The sequence below is a fragment of the Rhodnius prolixus genome, unplaced genomic scaffold (genome assembly GCF_049639745.1).
Source record: "Rhodnius prolixus isolate KJV_2025 unplaced genomic scaffold, Rpr scaffold_23, whole genome shotgun sequence".
NCBI lineage: Eukaryota > Metazoa > Arthropoda > Insecta > Hemiptera > Reduviidae > Rhodnius > Rhodnius prolixus.
Window position 1 is genome coordinate 1,074,442 of NW_027411627.1, and position 15,530 is coordinate 1,089,971.

Consider the following 15,530-nt stretch of genomic DNA (forward strand, 5'->3'; position numbering starts at 1 on the left):
GATTCAAATCCCTATTTTTAAAAAAAGTGATTCCGCCCCGCCCCAAAAAATTTAGGCAAATAAAAATGAAAATGAGGCAGCAGAAGGTTTGGAACGATTAAACATAAGAACAAATGTCACGCAATTTATTATATTATTATATCATTAAATGTTAGCTTTCCCAGTTAATAACAAAACTATATTTCTTTAACACACATTGAGTACTATCCCTAATTTCCAATTGCTCTGATAAATATAAAATTAACAACGTAATACAAATATTAACACAAAAATAGGCTAGTCAAATATAAATTAAAGCAATGCAGTTTTGTCATTATCTAGCTTGACCACTAGAAGACTGGAGTTAACTTACTTCAAGAGTATTCAAGGTAGAGAAACGGAAATGGGTAGGAAATTATTCCATAAAAATTCTAACCCTTCAAAATTATAATTACTCATAATATTTATTAACTAAGAATTGAATATCAAGCTTTTAAAATATTATCTTATTGTTTTACAAAAAGAAAAAGCTGTGTGCTTAATCTTAAACTTAGCGCTGGACACTCTTACTCTCATCTTCATTGGCGTAAGCTTGAACGTGTACATGTCAGCTAGACGGTCAAAGTAAAACTGGGCCAAAATTTAGTATTACCTAACTGGTTTACTTAGTGTAGTATCCCTCCCACTCTATCACCTATTTCACAAACATTCATCGATTGAAAATATTTTTTAGTTAAATATTCGTTTCATTGGAATACAAAAAACATTATAACGCTTTCTTAAGATGATTTGAATTTTTAAAATTTGTTTTTGTCCATTACTCTTATAAAATACGAAGAATTTCAAATAAAATGTAATATACAAACACAGAATGATCTAGTGTGCAGGTGGAGTCAGTCGTAGTTACCATGACAACGGAACCGTTAAACGACTCCGGCCCAGCTCTAGCATTTTCATTGGTTAAATCCACTGGAGTTGGTGGAGTCGAATCCGGAGTGATTTAAATCCTTTTGAAACCGGACTCGTTCCATTTTTTCGTTCACTGAATCTAGCCAATAGAAATTGCTGGAGCTGGAACCGGAGTTGTTTAACGGTTCCATTGCTATGGTAACGAGGACTGACTCCACCTGCATACTAGATCATTGTGTTTGTATATTATATTTTATTTGAAATTCTTCGTATTATATAAGAGTAATGGACAAAAACAAATTTTAAAAATTAAAATCATCTTAAGAAAGCGTTATAATGTTTTTTGTATTCAAATAAAACGAATATTTAACTAAAAATTATTTCCAATCGATGAATGTTTGTGAAATTGGTGATAGAGTGGGAGGGATACTGCAGTAAGTAAACCAATTAGGTAATACTAAATTTTGGCTCAGTGTTACTTTGACTGTCTCACGGTCATGTACACGGTTAAACTTACCCAATGAAGATAAGAATAAGAGTGTCCAGCGCTATGTTAGAGATTAAGCACACAGCTTTTTCTTTTCGTAAGATAATATTTTTAAAGCTTGATATACAAGTCCTAGTAAATAAATATTTCTTTATTTATGAGTAATTATCATTTTGCTTGAAGGGTTAGAATTTTTTTTATGGGAATAATTTCCTACCCATTTCCGTTTCTCTACCTTGGATCCTCTTGAAGCACGTTAACTCCAGTTTTCCAGTGGTCAAGCTAGATAATGACTAAACATCATTGCTTTAATTTTTATAATTGACTAGTCTATTTTTATGTTAATTTTTGTGTTACGTTGTTAATTTTATATTTATCAGTGCAATTGGAAATTAGGGATAGTACTCAATGTGTGTTAAAGAAATATAGTTTTGTTATTAACTGGGAAAGCTAACATTTAATGATATTTTTTAATGAATTGCGTGACATTTTTACTAATGCATAGGGTAAGTACAGAGACCGGAATCGGTGAACGAGTTGTTGGAATCGATTCCAACCCTGGAACTGATTCAAATCCAACGAGTCCAAAGACGGACTCGTTCTGCCCATCACTATTGCTTACATCTAGACGTAGTCCCCTCTCTGAAGAAACCAGCCACCTCTACCGATCAAGTCACCACTGTACTCTCCCAATTAATGCATTACCCTGGCCAGTTTTTTTTGGAGGAGGTAATCAGATTTATGGTTATATTTTATTCTACACCATCTGCTTTCAAAAAAAAAATGGGGACTGTTCATAACAGCATTGTCTTCAATTTGGTCCATCAACAGAGTTAGTAAAAAAAAGGGTTAATATTCAAAGAAAATTAAGTGGAAAATCTAGTTTGAACTTTCTCTCGACTTTTTCAACTTTCTGATACTTTTCTTCATACTCGGAATTTACAAAAAAAAAGAGAAGAAATTGTAATCCTATCCAGAACTGCTCAAAAAACGAATTTTCAAAATTATTCAAATAAAAGTCTTACATTCACAGATCTAAGTGATTAAATTATATTGCGGAAGTAATTTAAAAAAAGATTCAGAAATTTTGTTCAGACTTGGAATTTTAGCAAAACACATTTCAGCTCTTTTTACGGAATGTAAGTGATACACAAACCACCCACAATAACTTTTTAATGGAACCAGGTTCTACCTTAAGGGCCCCTAAAATGTGGCCAATTAATATTTAGCAGATGAGGAATCCCTAAATTGAAACTTGTAAGATTAATTGCAGAAGAAAACCGTGTGTATGTTATTAATAAACGTTCATATTCTGTCTTTTCCATTGTAACCATTTCTGCCTTTATCCTTTATATTAACAATCTTCTAATTTTAGAGACGTATCAATGCTTACTAACTTTTTTAGCTTTTATAAACTCTTTCATTAATAGGAAATGACTTTCGATGAAAGCCTGCCCATATCCGCTCCTCAAATCCACCCTAAAAGAAATATTCAATCAAATTATTTAAATAAATGTACAACATCTGTGAGGAAGTCTAGAGGTGAACATCTTACGATACCATTTCGACAAAGATCTCTAGAATATGAAGAAATCCGTTCAGTAAAGCATTATTAGCGAAAAGGAGATCTTGACCACTAAGTTTCAATCGTTTTTAGTGGTATTTTTCACAAATGAAAGAAGTGAACTACCAACGGTTTCTCAGTTTCCCAGCCAGCAAGTCCATCAATGGGCTAGCGCTGCCAAAGGGGCAACAATCAAATTGTCCTTAATAAATTCACCTGGGTTTTCTAAGTATTCATTTCAGGTACAACTATTGTTTACTCAGCTTCAATATTATTACCGACTCTTACTATTAGGCGCTTTGGCCCTCTTTCAGAGGATGAAGAGTAACCGGTCCAGGAAGGAGATGCTGGCCACTTCCTTCCAAGTTATTTCTAAGACAATTTGTACGAGGCAGCTAATTAACTTATTGCATTAGTTTGCTGATTGTAAATAATTATAAATAAATGTTTTAACACAAATTATATCAAGTACATATAGGAAAATTCAACATTGATGCATGTAACCAAAAAATATAAGTCTTGTATAATTACGGCAACTTTGAACGTATACAGCTTGTGCAATAAGGTGAATTCAGTAAATAAACTCCTTTGCAGGAGTATTAAATTAAAAAAAAAACTGTCACTTTGTTGGAGTCCCCTAAGAAAATACATATCGAAAAGTGCAATCTCAATACCTATCCCACTAATATAGTTTATTTTGTAGCGAAGGAAACAGTAAAACAAAACGAATAGAGCGATGTGTATTGTTGGAAGTTCAGACGTCCTTGTAACCTTGTACAGCCTATCTTTAGATCAGCGCACTGCTACTAGATGTCAGAGCCGTACACAGATTGCTTTGTGCAGATCGAAATTTTAGTTAAATACAATCTGAAATGAATTATAAATAACTACAAAATTTTCCTAGATTTTGTCTTATAATTCAATTTTTGATAAAAGATTTTTCAAAATATTACTGTAATTATAACTTTATCATTAAATGATTCTGCTGAAATAATGGTTTACTTCCTTACGCCTCTGGTTATTTTGTTATCATTACTTTGAGTAGACTGACATGAAAATTTTCTTGTTTTATAATATATTTTTTAATCTACCTTATCATTTTTTTTTCTATTTAAAACTGCTTTCAGATTTAACTCCATAATCAGAGGTAGTTTAATCAGTTAGTGTAGAGAATTTGACTTCAAAAAGTTTACTTCACACACTACACTTGCTGAATAAGTGTGGAAGTAACAAGCAAGAAGGTGTGCATTTGTTAATTAAAATGGTAATGAAAAATAAAAATTTTGTATAAAAATAGTTAAATAAAATCAATGAAAACAAGCATATATTTTAGGGTTTTGTATATTTCCACTGCACAAAAACATGCAGAATCCCAAATTAGATATTAGGCAAATTAAATAATAGTCGTATTTAGAAACTGCGTTATTCTCGAAACCTATTCTGCGTGGTTGCAAAAAAATTACTATAATTATGATAATTATTATAAATTACAAGATTATGGTCTTTATTTTAAAGAAAATTTAAGATCAATTTTAACGATTCATTAGTTTAAGAGATAATAGAAGCTATACTTTTTTTAAGTATTAAAAGTGTCCCAACATAATCTCTAAATATCTCGTTTCTCATTCATCAGATCATTATAAAATCTTGTACACTGATTGACAATATCAGCGTTTGAAAAAAAAGATTAGTAACACAAATTTTTTAAAAAAATCTATTGTAATGATGTATTAGTCTTGAAGACAATGGAAGCTGCTGAACTTTTCATACTTCCAAATACGTTCTAAATCTAATTCCTAATATCTAGCTTCGCATTCATTAAATCATTATCATATTTTAAACACCTATAGGCTAATAGTGGAATTAGAATAAAAAATAAAATAGTGTAACATTACCTTCTCTTGAAAGGGGTAAAGAGGCGCTTACGTTCTTCACAATAAAAATTATTAAGTACAATTTTCTGAAAATGCCGTTTTTTTCCCAATTTTCAGCAACGTTTTTCTTGAAATCAATTTTCACTGCCATGTTGGGAATGATTATGCTTATAAACGAGGATATGCGTACTATATTAAAGATTTGTAGAGGAGGAAAAAATTGTCAACGTTGGGTGTTTTTCAACATATCGCTTCTACGTTCTGTTTTTTTGACAATCAACCCTTGCACAACTGTACTACCAGACAGTTTTAATATTAATCAGAATAATCAATAATTCTATTTTTTCATATTAGAATGTACAAAAAACAAACACCAACAAAATATTGATTTATATATCTTTTTTTTATAATAAAAAAAAATTTGTTTACAATTGTTTTTACATTTAAGTGAAAGCTTCAATTTTGATAATTCAGTTTCAAGAGAATCTTCACTTATGGTAAAATGTAAAAATTAAAGTAATTAATAGACCACGCAGTCCATTATAACAAGAATTAAGTCGTATGCATTGATTCCCATTTTTTACCAAAAGAAAACAAATTGTTATTAAGATATTCTTTTTTAGTTGAAAGTTGTTTTTTATGTGAACTTTATCTGGAAAAAAGTATTATATAACAAAGAAATTAAGTCTAACATTTCTCAGTTTTTTGTTTTTTCATTAGCTTATGACAAAGGGGTCAATTTCAGTTAAGTAATTTACAAATAAGGAAAAGCAAAATCTGGCAAAAGTTTCCCTTATGTTTTTCATTGGTCACTATCTGTTTTTTTCGTAACAAATAGATTTGAAATCGCTTGAATTATTCTCACAAGAATAGCTTTAAATTTTAATGAATGTGAAAGTAATTTACTACTGAGATGTTCCCTATTTCGATACCATATTGTTCCGTTTATGTCATAAATTGGTCGATTTATAAAGTATAAAAGAAAGTACAATATTAGATTATAAAAAACATCCATTACAGAACTGTTAACAAAAGGTAAACAAAAAATCACTTGTAATTAATAGGGAAATAAAATTAACAGAAATAAAGTATCTTTTATATGGAAATATAAGATTGCCTTGTCATTTCTTCCCGGATTTCTTTATACCACCGCCAATTAGAGGACCTTTCTGGGCTGCTTTCGCCTTCATCTCGGCCAGCGCCTTCTGCTGCTCTTTCTGCTTCAGTTTGGCCTCTTTTTCGTCGTCTGTCATCTCTTTGTTATCCTTTTTTGGCGCTTTCAACGGCTTCTTCTTACCTCCGTCCCTTCCTGTCATTTTGCTGAAATATATAAAAGAATTTATTAGTTATATAATCGATTCATGATTATATTAGGCACTTGTAATCTATTCATATCATAAAAGTTCAATAAAGTCCTATGTGAATACTCAAATGACTTTTTCTCTTTGACAATCTTCAAGTTTTTATCTTATAGGAGATCATTTTTACACAGTTCAAAATGCCCAAATCGATTTTTCTCAAATTATTGTCATAAAAACGTTTGATCTAAATACAAGTTAAGAGAAAATTTAAGTAGATATTTTAGAAAAAATCTCAGAAAAGGAAAAAATACCGTAATTTTAGAATTTCAATGAATTTGAACTTTTTTTTATCATTAAATCCCCTTTTGTAATATAGAATAAGTGATGAGTCTACATTATACTGAAATGGTATTTTGGATAAAAAAATATACACTCCTTTCAAAGTGTCCCTTTAATCGAACTGTCCTGTTAAAATGTATCAAATAAAAATTGAGGCCAACCCTAGTGCAATGAGGATAAAAATTTTTAAAGAAATTCGCCAGAGCTATCTTCATTATTCAAAATATCTCAAACATGGAAAAAAGTAATTTGGTGAAAAGAAGAACATACGAAAAGATTCGTAGGATTGGCATTTGCATTCGATGATTCCTGTACATTTACACAATTTTAATGGTCCTTTCGGGCTAATAAAAATATATGGCTATTGGTTTTTTACAAAACTGGTCAAAGCCATTAAGTGGAATAAGAATAAACGATATTCCAAAACAGAAATATGAGTACTGTACAGGCCGAAACTTAGTAACGTTTCGTCTAAAAATTGAAAATATAAGAACGTCTTACTACATAGAATCTTTTAATGGAAAACATAATAAAGGATTATATGGCGGCACAAACAGAACTAATAAACTACTAAATGCCTTATTACAAAGCAAGTTCTAAATAATTTAATTAATTCACTAGATTTCTTCTAGTTTAATATAATTTGCAGGTACATGTCTTGTCTTCACATCACCTTAATAAATAGAATGCTATTCAAATAACTCATAAATTTTAATTTTGACTGAAGATGAAATTTAAATAAATATATGTATACACATATATGTAGATTAACCAACACAATGAAATGTTATACACTTACACACAATTTCTACACTGTAATCAGCAACCAGATTTGATTCGTTTCAATATTCTCGTTAAATCTTTTAGAAATTCTGAAAAACAATCGGAAAAATAAAAAGAAAACATTACAACCGGTACTTACATGCATATGTTTCAGGCAGAATGATTATAAGTATATATTTTGCAAATACAAATATATAATTATTGTAGACATGCAAAAGTTAAGAAATCACCTACAATTCCAAACAAACCTGACTGCTATATTTCAAGTTTGGCAGTTTATAATTGATTTACTTTACTTATAACTTTGGTTAAGATCACCAGCTGGATAGGTTATCATAGTTTATAGAAAGTAAAAAAACCTTATTTTAAAGACTTTGTACATTTCTTTCATTTCTATGCAAAAATAAAAGTGCTTTAATAATTATAATAATTAAATAATCTCTAATTTATTTCATTTTTTTTTTTTAGATAAAAGTGAAGAGGTTCAATTTTCAAGATAGTATAATCGATAAATTATATCGTTTATTGGAGTAAAGTCATCTGTGGAAAAAAGGCTCACACGTTGGAAGTTTTAAAGTTTGGAAACATTATGTGATAATTTTACATATTCTATCCAAGTATTAAAATGGTACTCCTAACAAAAAATATGTTTTATACATTTTTATTTGGCAAAAATAGCTTTACTTTAACAATTGAGTGGTTTCCAGATAGAGAATTACACTTAGGTAAGTTTTTGTTTTAAAATATTCCTATTAATTATAACTATTTTTTGTGAAGGAAATTTTTTTTTCTAAAAATTAATTCTTATTTCCATAAAAATCTAATTATTTGATTATTAAATATCTTAACTCTTAACTTTAGTTGAGAATGTGTCGTTTGGATATGATGTTAACCTCAAAAAGTAATACAATCTTTAGTCATTACAAATATTTACTACTCTATAAATAATTGTTATTTAAAGATTCTTTTTTGTTTTTTTAAATAATTTATCCAAAGACTTTTTTTTGGTAAATTGTTCCATAAGAAATATTTTAACAAATAATCTTTCTTGGATTTTAGTTTGTCGTAGATGTTAACTCTACAATTTAGTGCCTATTCCAAAAAGTACTGAGAGATTAAAGTTATTTTGAATCTAATTAAAATTGTTATTTAAGAGAACACATTGCGTTTGAGCTGATTTTTTTGGTTAAGGTTCCCTGAGCTAGAATAAATGGTTTCTACAAATTTTAGATTGTTTTTGTAAATAATATGTTTTATATTGTCAATAACGGAAAAATGCAGAACGTTCATATTTGATTATTATTAGAGTGCTTACTTGGAGAAGTGACGATTAAACTCTTAGTATAAATCGGACTACTGGATGGTCATTTTACTGAAATGATTTTTCAGTTTATTTGGAATCTAGTTCTGTGGGGAAGTTGACTTAGTAAGTAGAAAATTTCTCTATACTAACCTATTGCCTAGGAATAGTTGAAAATTTGAAACCGATCAGAATCTCACGAAGCCGGCATGATATGATAAAATCAATGCTATTATTACAGAAGAATCTTTTCAATACATTTCTGGGGGATGTGTTTCATCTTTCTTCTAAGGGAGGATATCAGAATACTTCACGTCCACATTAACCTGTATAGTACTATAAGCTCACAATAAGTAAGTAAAATTCCAAGGTGCAATAAAGTCGGTTGAATAGGGATAGCGTTTTAAGACAAATAAATTCGGTTAGTTCCAGATAATTACACGTACAAAAATTTAAATTTAATGAGGATTTTTAGTTGCTTCTAAGAGTAAGTTCGCATCAGATTTAACCACTTGAGTTTCCTACTCTTTATCAGCGTAAATTTTAGAATAGTGGAAGTTTCCCTTTTTAATCGTCTCAAGGTCTTGCTTGTTTTTGTTTTGTTGTTCATAAATATATTATGTCATTTTAACTGGAAAATTTATAACTAAAAAGGGTTATAAGAATGTAGACGGAAGAACCCATTTACAGTATCCATGGATTATCATATTTCCGTTGTCGACCCAGATTGTTGGTTTTCTAACGAAAATACTTCGCCGCAGGTTTTTATTACTTAAATCTCTGGTTGCAACATTTCAATGGCTTAAAAACAAGAGCGGTGATTTTTTTACGTTTTGTAAAGAAAGTTTTAAACTTTTAAACCTAAAATTACTCACTACTTATATATAGACGAGACCCCCAAAAGGCACATCTACATAAAATTCCGAATCGAATGACACCTCATTCATGAAAATCGGTTCACGCGTTTAGGCGCTACGTAGTTTACAAAAAAGGTAACAACAACAACAACAAGAAGAAGAAGAAGAACAAGAACAACAACAATTTCTGAAAATGCCGTTTTTGCTCATTTTCGGCAACTTTTTTCTCGAAATCTATTAGGTCTGGGTGGTTGCAAAAAAATTTCAGTTATAAAGGAGGGTTTGCTCTATATTTTAAAGAAAATTTGGGAATTTTATCTTTTATAGAAAAAGAGAAAAAAATTGTCAAAGTTGGGTGTTTTTTAACGTTACGCTTTTTCGTGCACTTTTTGACGATCAACCCTTATGCAACTGTCCTACCGGACAGTTTTAATAAAATCTGGTGAGTTTAATGTCGTTCTTCTACAATTCTCAAGGTTCTAAAACACAAATCTAGCGTAAAACTGCACTTTACATTCTGCACTAAAATAATGGAGGTAGCTGGGGCTTTCCTCTAAAGTTCTATTTCAGTGATATGTAAGGAATTACTGCACAATGATTAATAATTGAATTAAATAAGTTTTCAAAATTCCAAATTTGATTTTTGTAGTTTTATGTGTTTTTTTTTTCACAAATGACACCAATGATGCAAACCTGTATAATGATTGGTCTTCTCAAAGTTTCGAGAAAGAATTACTTAAACTGCGCAAAGAGAAATCATGTAAGTGTTCACGAGATTTTCAAGTAGTTTTATAAGTTATAGAGCAGAAATAGGACCAATATGGCGCTCTATAGGGAATTAAAATATAACTAAAACCTTGAAAATTCTTTTAAGAGCTAATGATGTGTGTGTTCCCTGGACAATCTCCCGGAACCTATTGAGGTGGCTACCGTGATTACAGTAGGATGAATTGATGCTCTATTCTATTAATGGTTAAATATTGGGCTAATTTAGCAAATTATCGTGCTAGTTTTTCGGCCGTGCAACACGCTGGGCGACAATCATATACCACATAGTTACAGTTCAGTGGTCGGCCTCTACGTCGCACTGCTCCGCAACACGGTGCAGCCTTTATTCCCTACTCTTCTAACCTCTCCCGTCTATGTCATGAACGGGGACGTGCCCTCTCATTGTGTCTTCTCTTTAACTAGGGACATTTTTGTGTGTATGAAATAGTGATGGGCTATTTGAGCGGACTCGTTCCATTGGAACGAGTCCGATGGTGGAACGAGTTGATTCAAATCCCTATTTTAAAAAAAAGTGATTCCGCCCCGCCCCAAAAAAATTAAAATGAAAATGAGACAGCAGAGGTTTTGGAACGATTAAACATAAGAACAAATGTCACGTAATTTATTAAAATATATCATTAACAGTTAGCTTTTCCAGTTAATAACAAAACTATATTTCTTTTACACACATTAAGTACTATCCCTAATTTCCAGTTGCTCTGATAAATATAAAATTAACAACGTAACACAAATATTAACCCAAAAATAGGCTAGTCAATTATAAATTAAAGCAATTTTGTCATTATCTAGCTTGACCACTGGAAGACTGGAGTTAACTTGCTTCAAGAGGATTCAATAGAGAAACGGAAATGGGTAGGAAAGTATTCCATAAAAATTCTAACCCTTCAAACAAAATTATAATTACTCACAATATTTATCTAATAAGAATTGAATATCAAGCTTTTAAAATATTATCTTATTGTTTTACAAAAAGAAAAAGCTGTGTGCTTAATCTTTAACTAAGCGCTGGACACTCTTACTCTTATCTTCATTGGCGTAAGTTTAAACGTGTACATGTCCGCATGACGGTCAAAGTAAAACTGAGCCAAAATGTAGTATTACCTAATTGGTTTACTTACTGTAGTATCCCTCCCACTCTATCACCTATTTCACAAACATTCATCAATTGGAAATATTTTGTAGTTAAATATTCGTTTCATTTGAATACAAAAAACATAATAACGCTTTCTTAAGATGATTTTAATTTTTAAATTTTGTTTTTGTCCATTACTCTTATAAAATACGAAGAATTTCAAATAAAATATAATACACAAACACAAAATGATCTAGTATGCAGGTGGAGTCAGTCGTGGTTGCCATGGTAATGGAACCGTTAAACGACTCCGGCCCAACTCTAGCATTTTCATTGGTTAAATCCACTGGAGTTGGTGGAGTCGAATCCGGAGTGATTTAAATCCTTTTGAAACCGGACTCGTTCCACTTTTTCGTTCACTGATTCTAGCCAATAGAAATTGCTGGAGCTGGAACCGGAGTCGTTTAACGGTTCCGTTACCATGGTAACGACGACTGACTCCACCTGCATACTAAATCATTCTGTGTTTGTATATTATATTTTATTTGAAATTCTTCGTATTTTATAAGAGTAATAAACAAAAATAAATTTTAAAAATTAAAATCATCTTAAGAATCTGCTTAGAATAAATAGAATAATATTTTGCTAAAAAATATTTCCAATCGCCGAATGTTTGTGAAATAGGTAATAAGAGTGGGAGGGAGTCTGTAGTAAGTACGCTCTTTAGGTAATATAATTTTTTTGTCTCTAGATATGTAGCTATAGCAATAAGGGCCATTTCAATTTCATCTTTCGTGCTGATAACAATATTTCATGTGTGTCTGTCTTCTGATGATAAGCAGATAAGGGTGTTTTCCAGTGGTAAATCTTAATTAAGTTGAAGAGCATGTGCTTTGTTGATTTCTAAAATATTTTCAAAGACTAATATTTTCCTAAATTAAATAATTATTTCATTTTTATCTTTTGTTTTTCTTTATTGAATATTTGAAAATATTTTAAAAGCAAAATATTTAATAAATTAGTTTAATTTTTTTACTTTTTTATTTATTTTATTTTATTTATTTATTTATTTTTGCCCATCAACTACGGGGTTATTATCGCCTTTTTTACTATTGTTTCTTATTTTTTAAATTTAATATTTTATTAATTTTTAGTAAATTAATTTCAGACAAATGCCAAAACGCAGTGAAATTTGGAATCACTTTAATTCTATTGATTCTGTCAAAGCTAAATGCCGGTATTGCCACGAAATCGTTAGCTTTACAAGTGGCTCTACTAGTAATTTGTTCAGACATATGAAGAGAAAACATCCTATATCATTCAATAAAAGAAAGAATACAGAGCAAAGCACTGAAGAGATCCCTGTTAAGAAATCTCATTTAACTTCTATAGACACTCAAAATTTAAGCTCGCTTCCCTCTACTAGTTTAGCTTCCATCCATTCAGAAGTTGCAGATGTCGCTCCTCTCTCTTCATCTGCCCATAAGGCTCCGGTAATTCAAAAATCCTTGACTGACTTTGTAGAAGTAATCAAACCTTTGCACCCCAGTAAGTCCAAGGAAATTGATGAACAATTGCTCAAAATGATAGTAAAAGAATATCATCCTTTTAGTATTGTTGAAGATCAAGAGTTCAGAAAATTAATTAAATTGCTTTGCCCCAGTTATAATGTACCTTCACGAAAGTATATATCCAACAGTTTACTCCCAATGATTTATAAGCGGGAAGAATCAAAATTAAAAAGTAGATTCAACGAAGTAAATGCCGTTTGTTTAACAACTGATTGTTGGACATCGGTGAATAATGAAAGCTTTATTGCTATAACTGCCCACTACATAGACCAAAACACAAATTTACAAACACATTTATTGAAGTGTACTAGTTACTCTGAACGACATACAGCGAATAACTTGGCCTCACACCTGCAATCCACGGTCCAAGAATGGGAACTCACCAATAAAGTAACTGCCGTTGTTACTGATAATGGTGCAAATATTGTTTCGGCAGTAAAGCAGTGCAATTGGAGGCATATTTCTTGTTTTGCCCATTCAATGAATTTAGTTGTCCATTCGGGAATCGCAGAAATTCGCGTAACGACCGACAAAATTAAAGCTTTAGTAGAATATTTTAAAAGAAGTTCTCATTCTCTGACCAAGCTACATAATACACAAACACAGATGGGTTTCCCAAAATTAAAATTAAAACAAGACGTCCCCACTCGTTGGAACTCCACATTTATAATGTTTGATCGCGTTTTAAAAACCAAACAGCCATTGATCGCGACCATAGCTTTATTAAATCTACAGGGTGAACATAATATAACAACAATCGATTGGGAAATATTAGAGAGCGCGGTTCAGTTATTGCAGATATTTAATGAAATTACGGACGAAGTAAGTTCGGAAAATTATATAACAATTTCTAAAATTATTATATTCTCGCGCTTTATGACCGATCACGTTTCAAAATTTTTGCACACAAATTACAGACCTGAAATACAATCAATGGCTCGAGTAATTTGCGCTAATATTTCAAATCGGTTTTCCAATTTAGAATCGGTAGAAATTATAGGTCAATCGATGATTTTAGATCCGCGATTTAAAAACGAAGGTTTTTCGAGCGACATTAAATTCCGGAAAATGTACCATTCTCTTGCCACTAAATTATCATTTATTCAAATTCCGAAAGCTTCGTTATCTACCGATGTTCCATCATCCACAACTTCTACTTCTAGTCTTTGGCGGGAATTCGATGCAAAAATTAAAACGTTAAACGCGAAACAGACCCCAGTATCTGCCAGTATAATTGAATTAGACAAATATTTGGCAGAACCTTTTTTAAATAGAGAAGCCAATCCGTTAGATTGGTGGAGAGAGAGGAAAGACTTATATCCCAGATTGTATGACGTTGTTTTGAAAAGATTATGCATTCCAGCCACTTCAGTTCCTTGCGAAAGGATTTTCTCTAAAGCTGGACAAATATTAGTTGACAGACGCAATAGATTAAAGTCGAGCAATGTTTCTATGATATTATTTCTGAATAAAAATTTACATTAATTAATTTCTTAAGTTCTAAGTAGCTTTAAACTTTAATCCTTCTCTAGTCTGTGATAATGCTGTGATAAAAATTATTCATTTTGTTTTGTATTGGGATATATATATATATATATAGACGGCTTAGTTTTATTCATTATTAAATATTTAGTAATATAATTTCATTTCGTTAATCTTTCTTAGTTTATGTTCATTGTTATATTTTAATTTGTTTGCATGTACATATTTTAAGGTCCAACTAACATCATTGATACCTTTAACAACCTTATTTCCTTCCCATTTCATTTCCCCTCCTGGCAGGGTAACTTCAACCTCCCAGTGGTCCTGCTGGATATTAACAAAACTGCTTTGTTTTAAATCTTGTTCTTGTGTAAAGCTAATTTTATTTGATGTTGTCAATAACAATTAGATATTATATATCTTTTAAAACTGTTGCAAATTACATGTAGTTTTGTTATTAACTGATGAAGTTAAGTACTAATAAAATATTTAATAAATTGCATGATATTTGCACGAAAGCATAGGATAGGTACGGCAACTGGAATCGATGAACGAGTTTTTGGAATCGATTCCGACCCTGGAGTTGATTCAAATCCAATGATTCCACAGGCGGACTCGTATAGCCCATCACTAGTATGAAAGTACGATTGGTTCGGTGTGGGTGCAAGATGTAGACAGACAGTTAGTGGGGGGTCACCAGTTCTGAGCGTGCGCACTAAATCTAGTTTACACAGCACAGGCAGAATTAGCCAATGAAAACCCTCTGTCATAGTTAGGATATCCACTACACAGCTGACTCCTGACCAGCTGTGAGTTGCCAACCTATAAGTGTATTATGGAAAACGTAAAATAATATTTTAAACTTGTTTCTAGTTTATGATTACTTTAGTATAATGTGAAAAATAATCAAATAAAGTATATTTAAATAAATTCCCTTAAAGAAAAACTATTTTACTGTTGTTAAAAATTAAATTGGAGTGGGGTAGTCAGGGAAGGTGAGTTGGCAGTGGGCCCAGTCTTGACAGAGCTAAACATGCACTTGGCAACAGAGGATATTCGTTCTTTGTGTGTTTCTTATATTTTCAATAGTTTCTCTTATAATTTATCTAATAATTTACAGTTTAATCTGTGCGGAAAATGTTTTCAAACTTGATGTACATTTATAGAAAGTTGGATATCAGAGGGTCTGTTTTATGACAATTGATTTTACAAGGTAAGTCCTT

The 15,530-nt window shown here is 31.1% G+C and overlaps 3 protein-coding genes and 1 long non-coding RNA gene across 10 annotated transcripts in view; 3 read left to right on the forward strand and 1 right to left on the reverse strand.

Moving 5' to 3' along the window:
- Window positions 1–126: 126 nt before the first annotated feature.
- LOC141459820 (uncharacterized) lies at window positions 127–5,460 on the forward strand. Its single transcript, XR_012461630.1, has 2 exons — window positions 127–1,472; window positions 3,643–5,460. It is a non-coding gene; the product is annotated as an uncharacterized lncRNA (long non-coding RNA).
- On the reverse strand, window positions 5,198–7,635 carry LOC141459816 (translation machinery-associated protein 7-like). 4 transcript variants are annotated; one of them, XM_074139333.1, is made up of 3 exons: window positions 7,485–7,635; window positions 7,253–7,325; window positions 5,198–6,133 (listed from the first exon to the last, which is right to left on the reverse strand). In XM_074139333.1, exon 3 carries the CDS (start codon window positions 6,127–6,129, stop codon window positions 5,935–5,937), a length of 195 nt encoding a protein of 64 aa, XP_073995434.1. In that variant the 5' UTR covers window positions 6,130–6,133; window positions 7,253–7,325; window positions 7,485–7,635; the 3' UTR covers window positions 5,198–5,934. The 4 variants fall into 4 exon arrangements, with proteins under 4 accessions (XP_073995434.1, XP_073995432.1, XP_073995435.1 ...); XM_074139331.1 differs by having other exon boundaries at window positions 7,471–7,613; XM_074139334.1 differs by having other exon boundaries at window positions 7,467–7,589.
- A 168-nt stretch (window positions 7,636–7,803) lies between these two features.
- atos (atos homolog atossa) overlaps window positions 7,804–15,530 on the forward strand; it is a 34,136-nt gene continuing 26,409 nt past the window's right edge. Inside the window, exons 1-2 of one of the 4 annotated variants that reach the window (XM_074139281.1) lie at window positions 8,471–8,662; window positions 15,428–15,520. The gene's annotated coding sequence lies outside the window, so the exon portion shown is untranslated. Of the gene's footprint in view, window positions 7,962–8,470; window positions 8,663–15,055; window positions 15,521–15,530 lie in introns of those variants that run through there. The other 3 variants (XM_074139279.1, XM_074139282.1, XM_074139278.1) reach the window with 3 other exon arrangements.
- On the forward strand, window positions 12,427–14,946 carry LOC141459851 (E3 SUMO-protein ligase ZBED1-like). Its single transcript, XM_074139385.1, has 2 exons — window positions 12,427–13,647; window positions 14,827–14,946. The coding sequence occupies exons 1-2, from the start codon at window positions 12,427–12,429 to the stop codon at window positions 14,944–14,946; spliced, it is 1,341 nt and encodes a 446-aa protein (XP_073995486.1).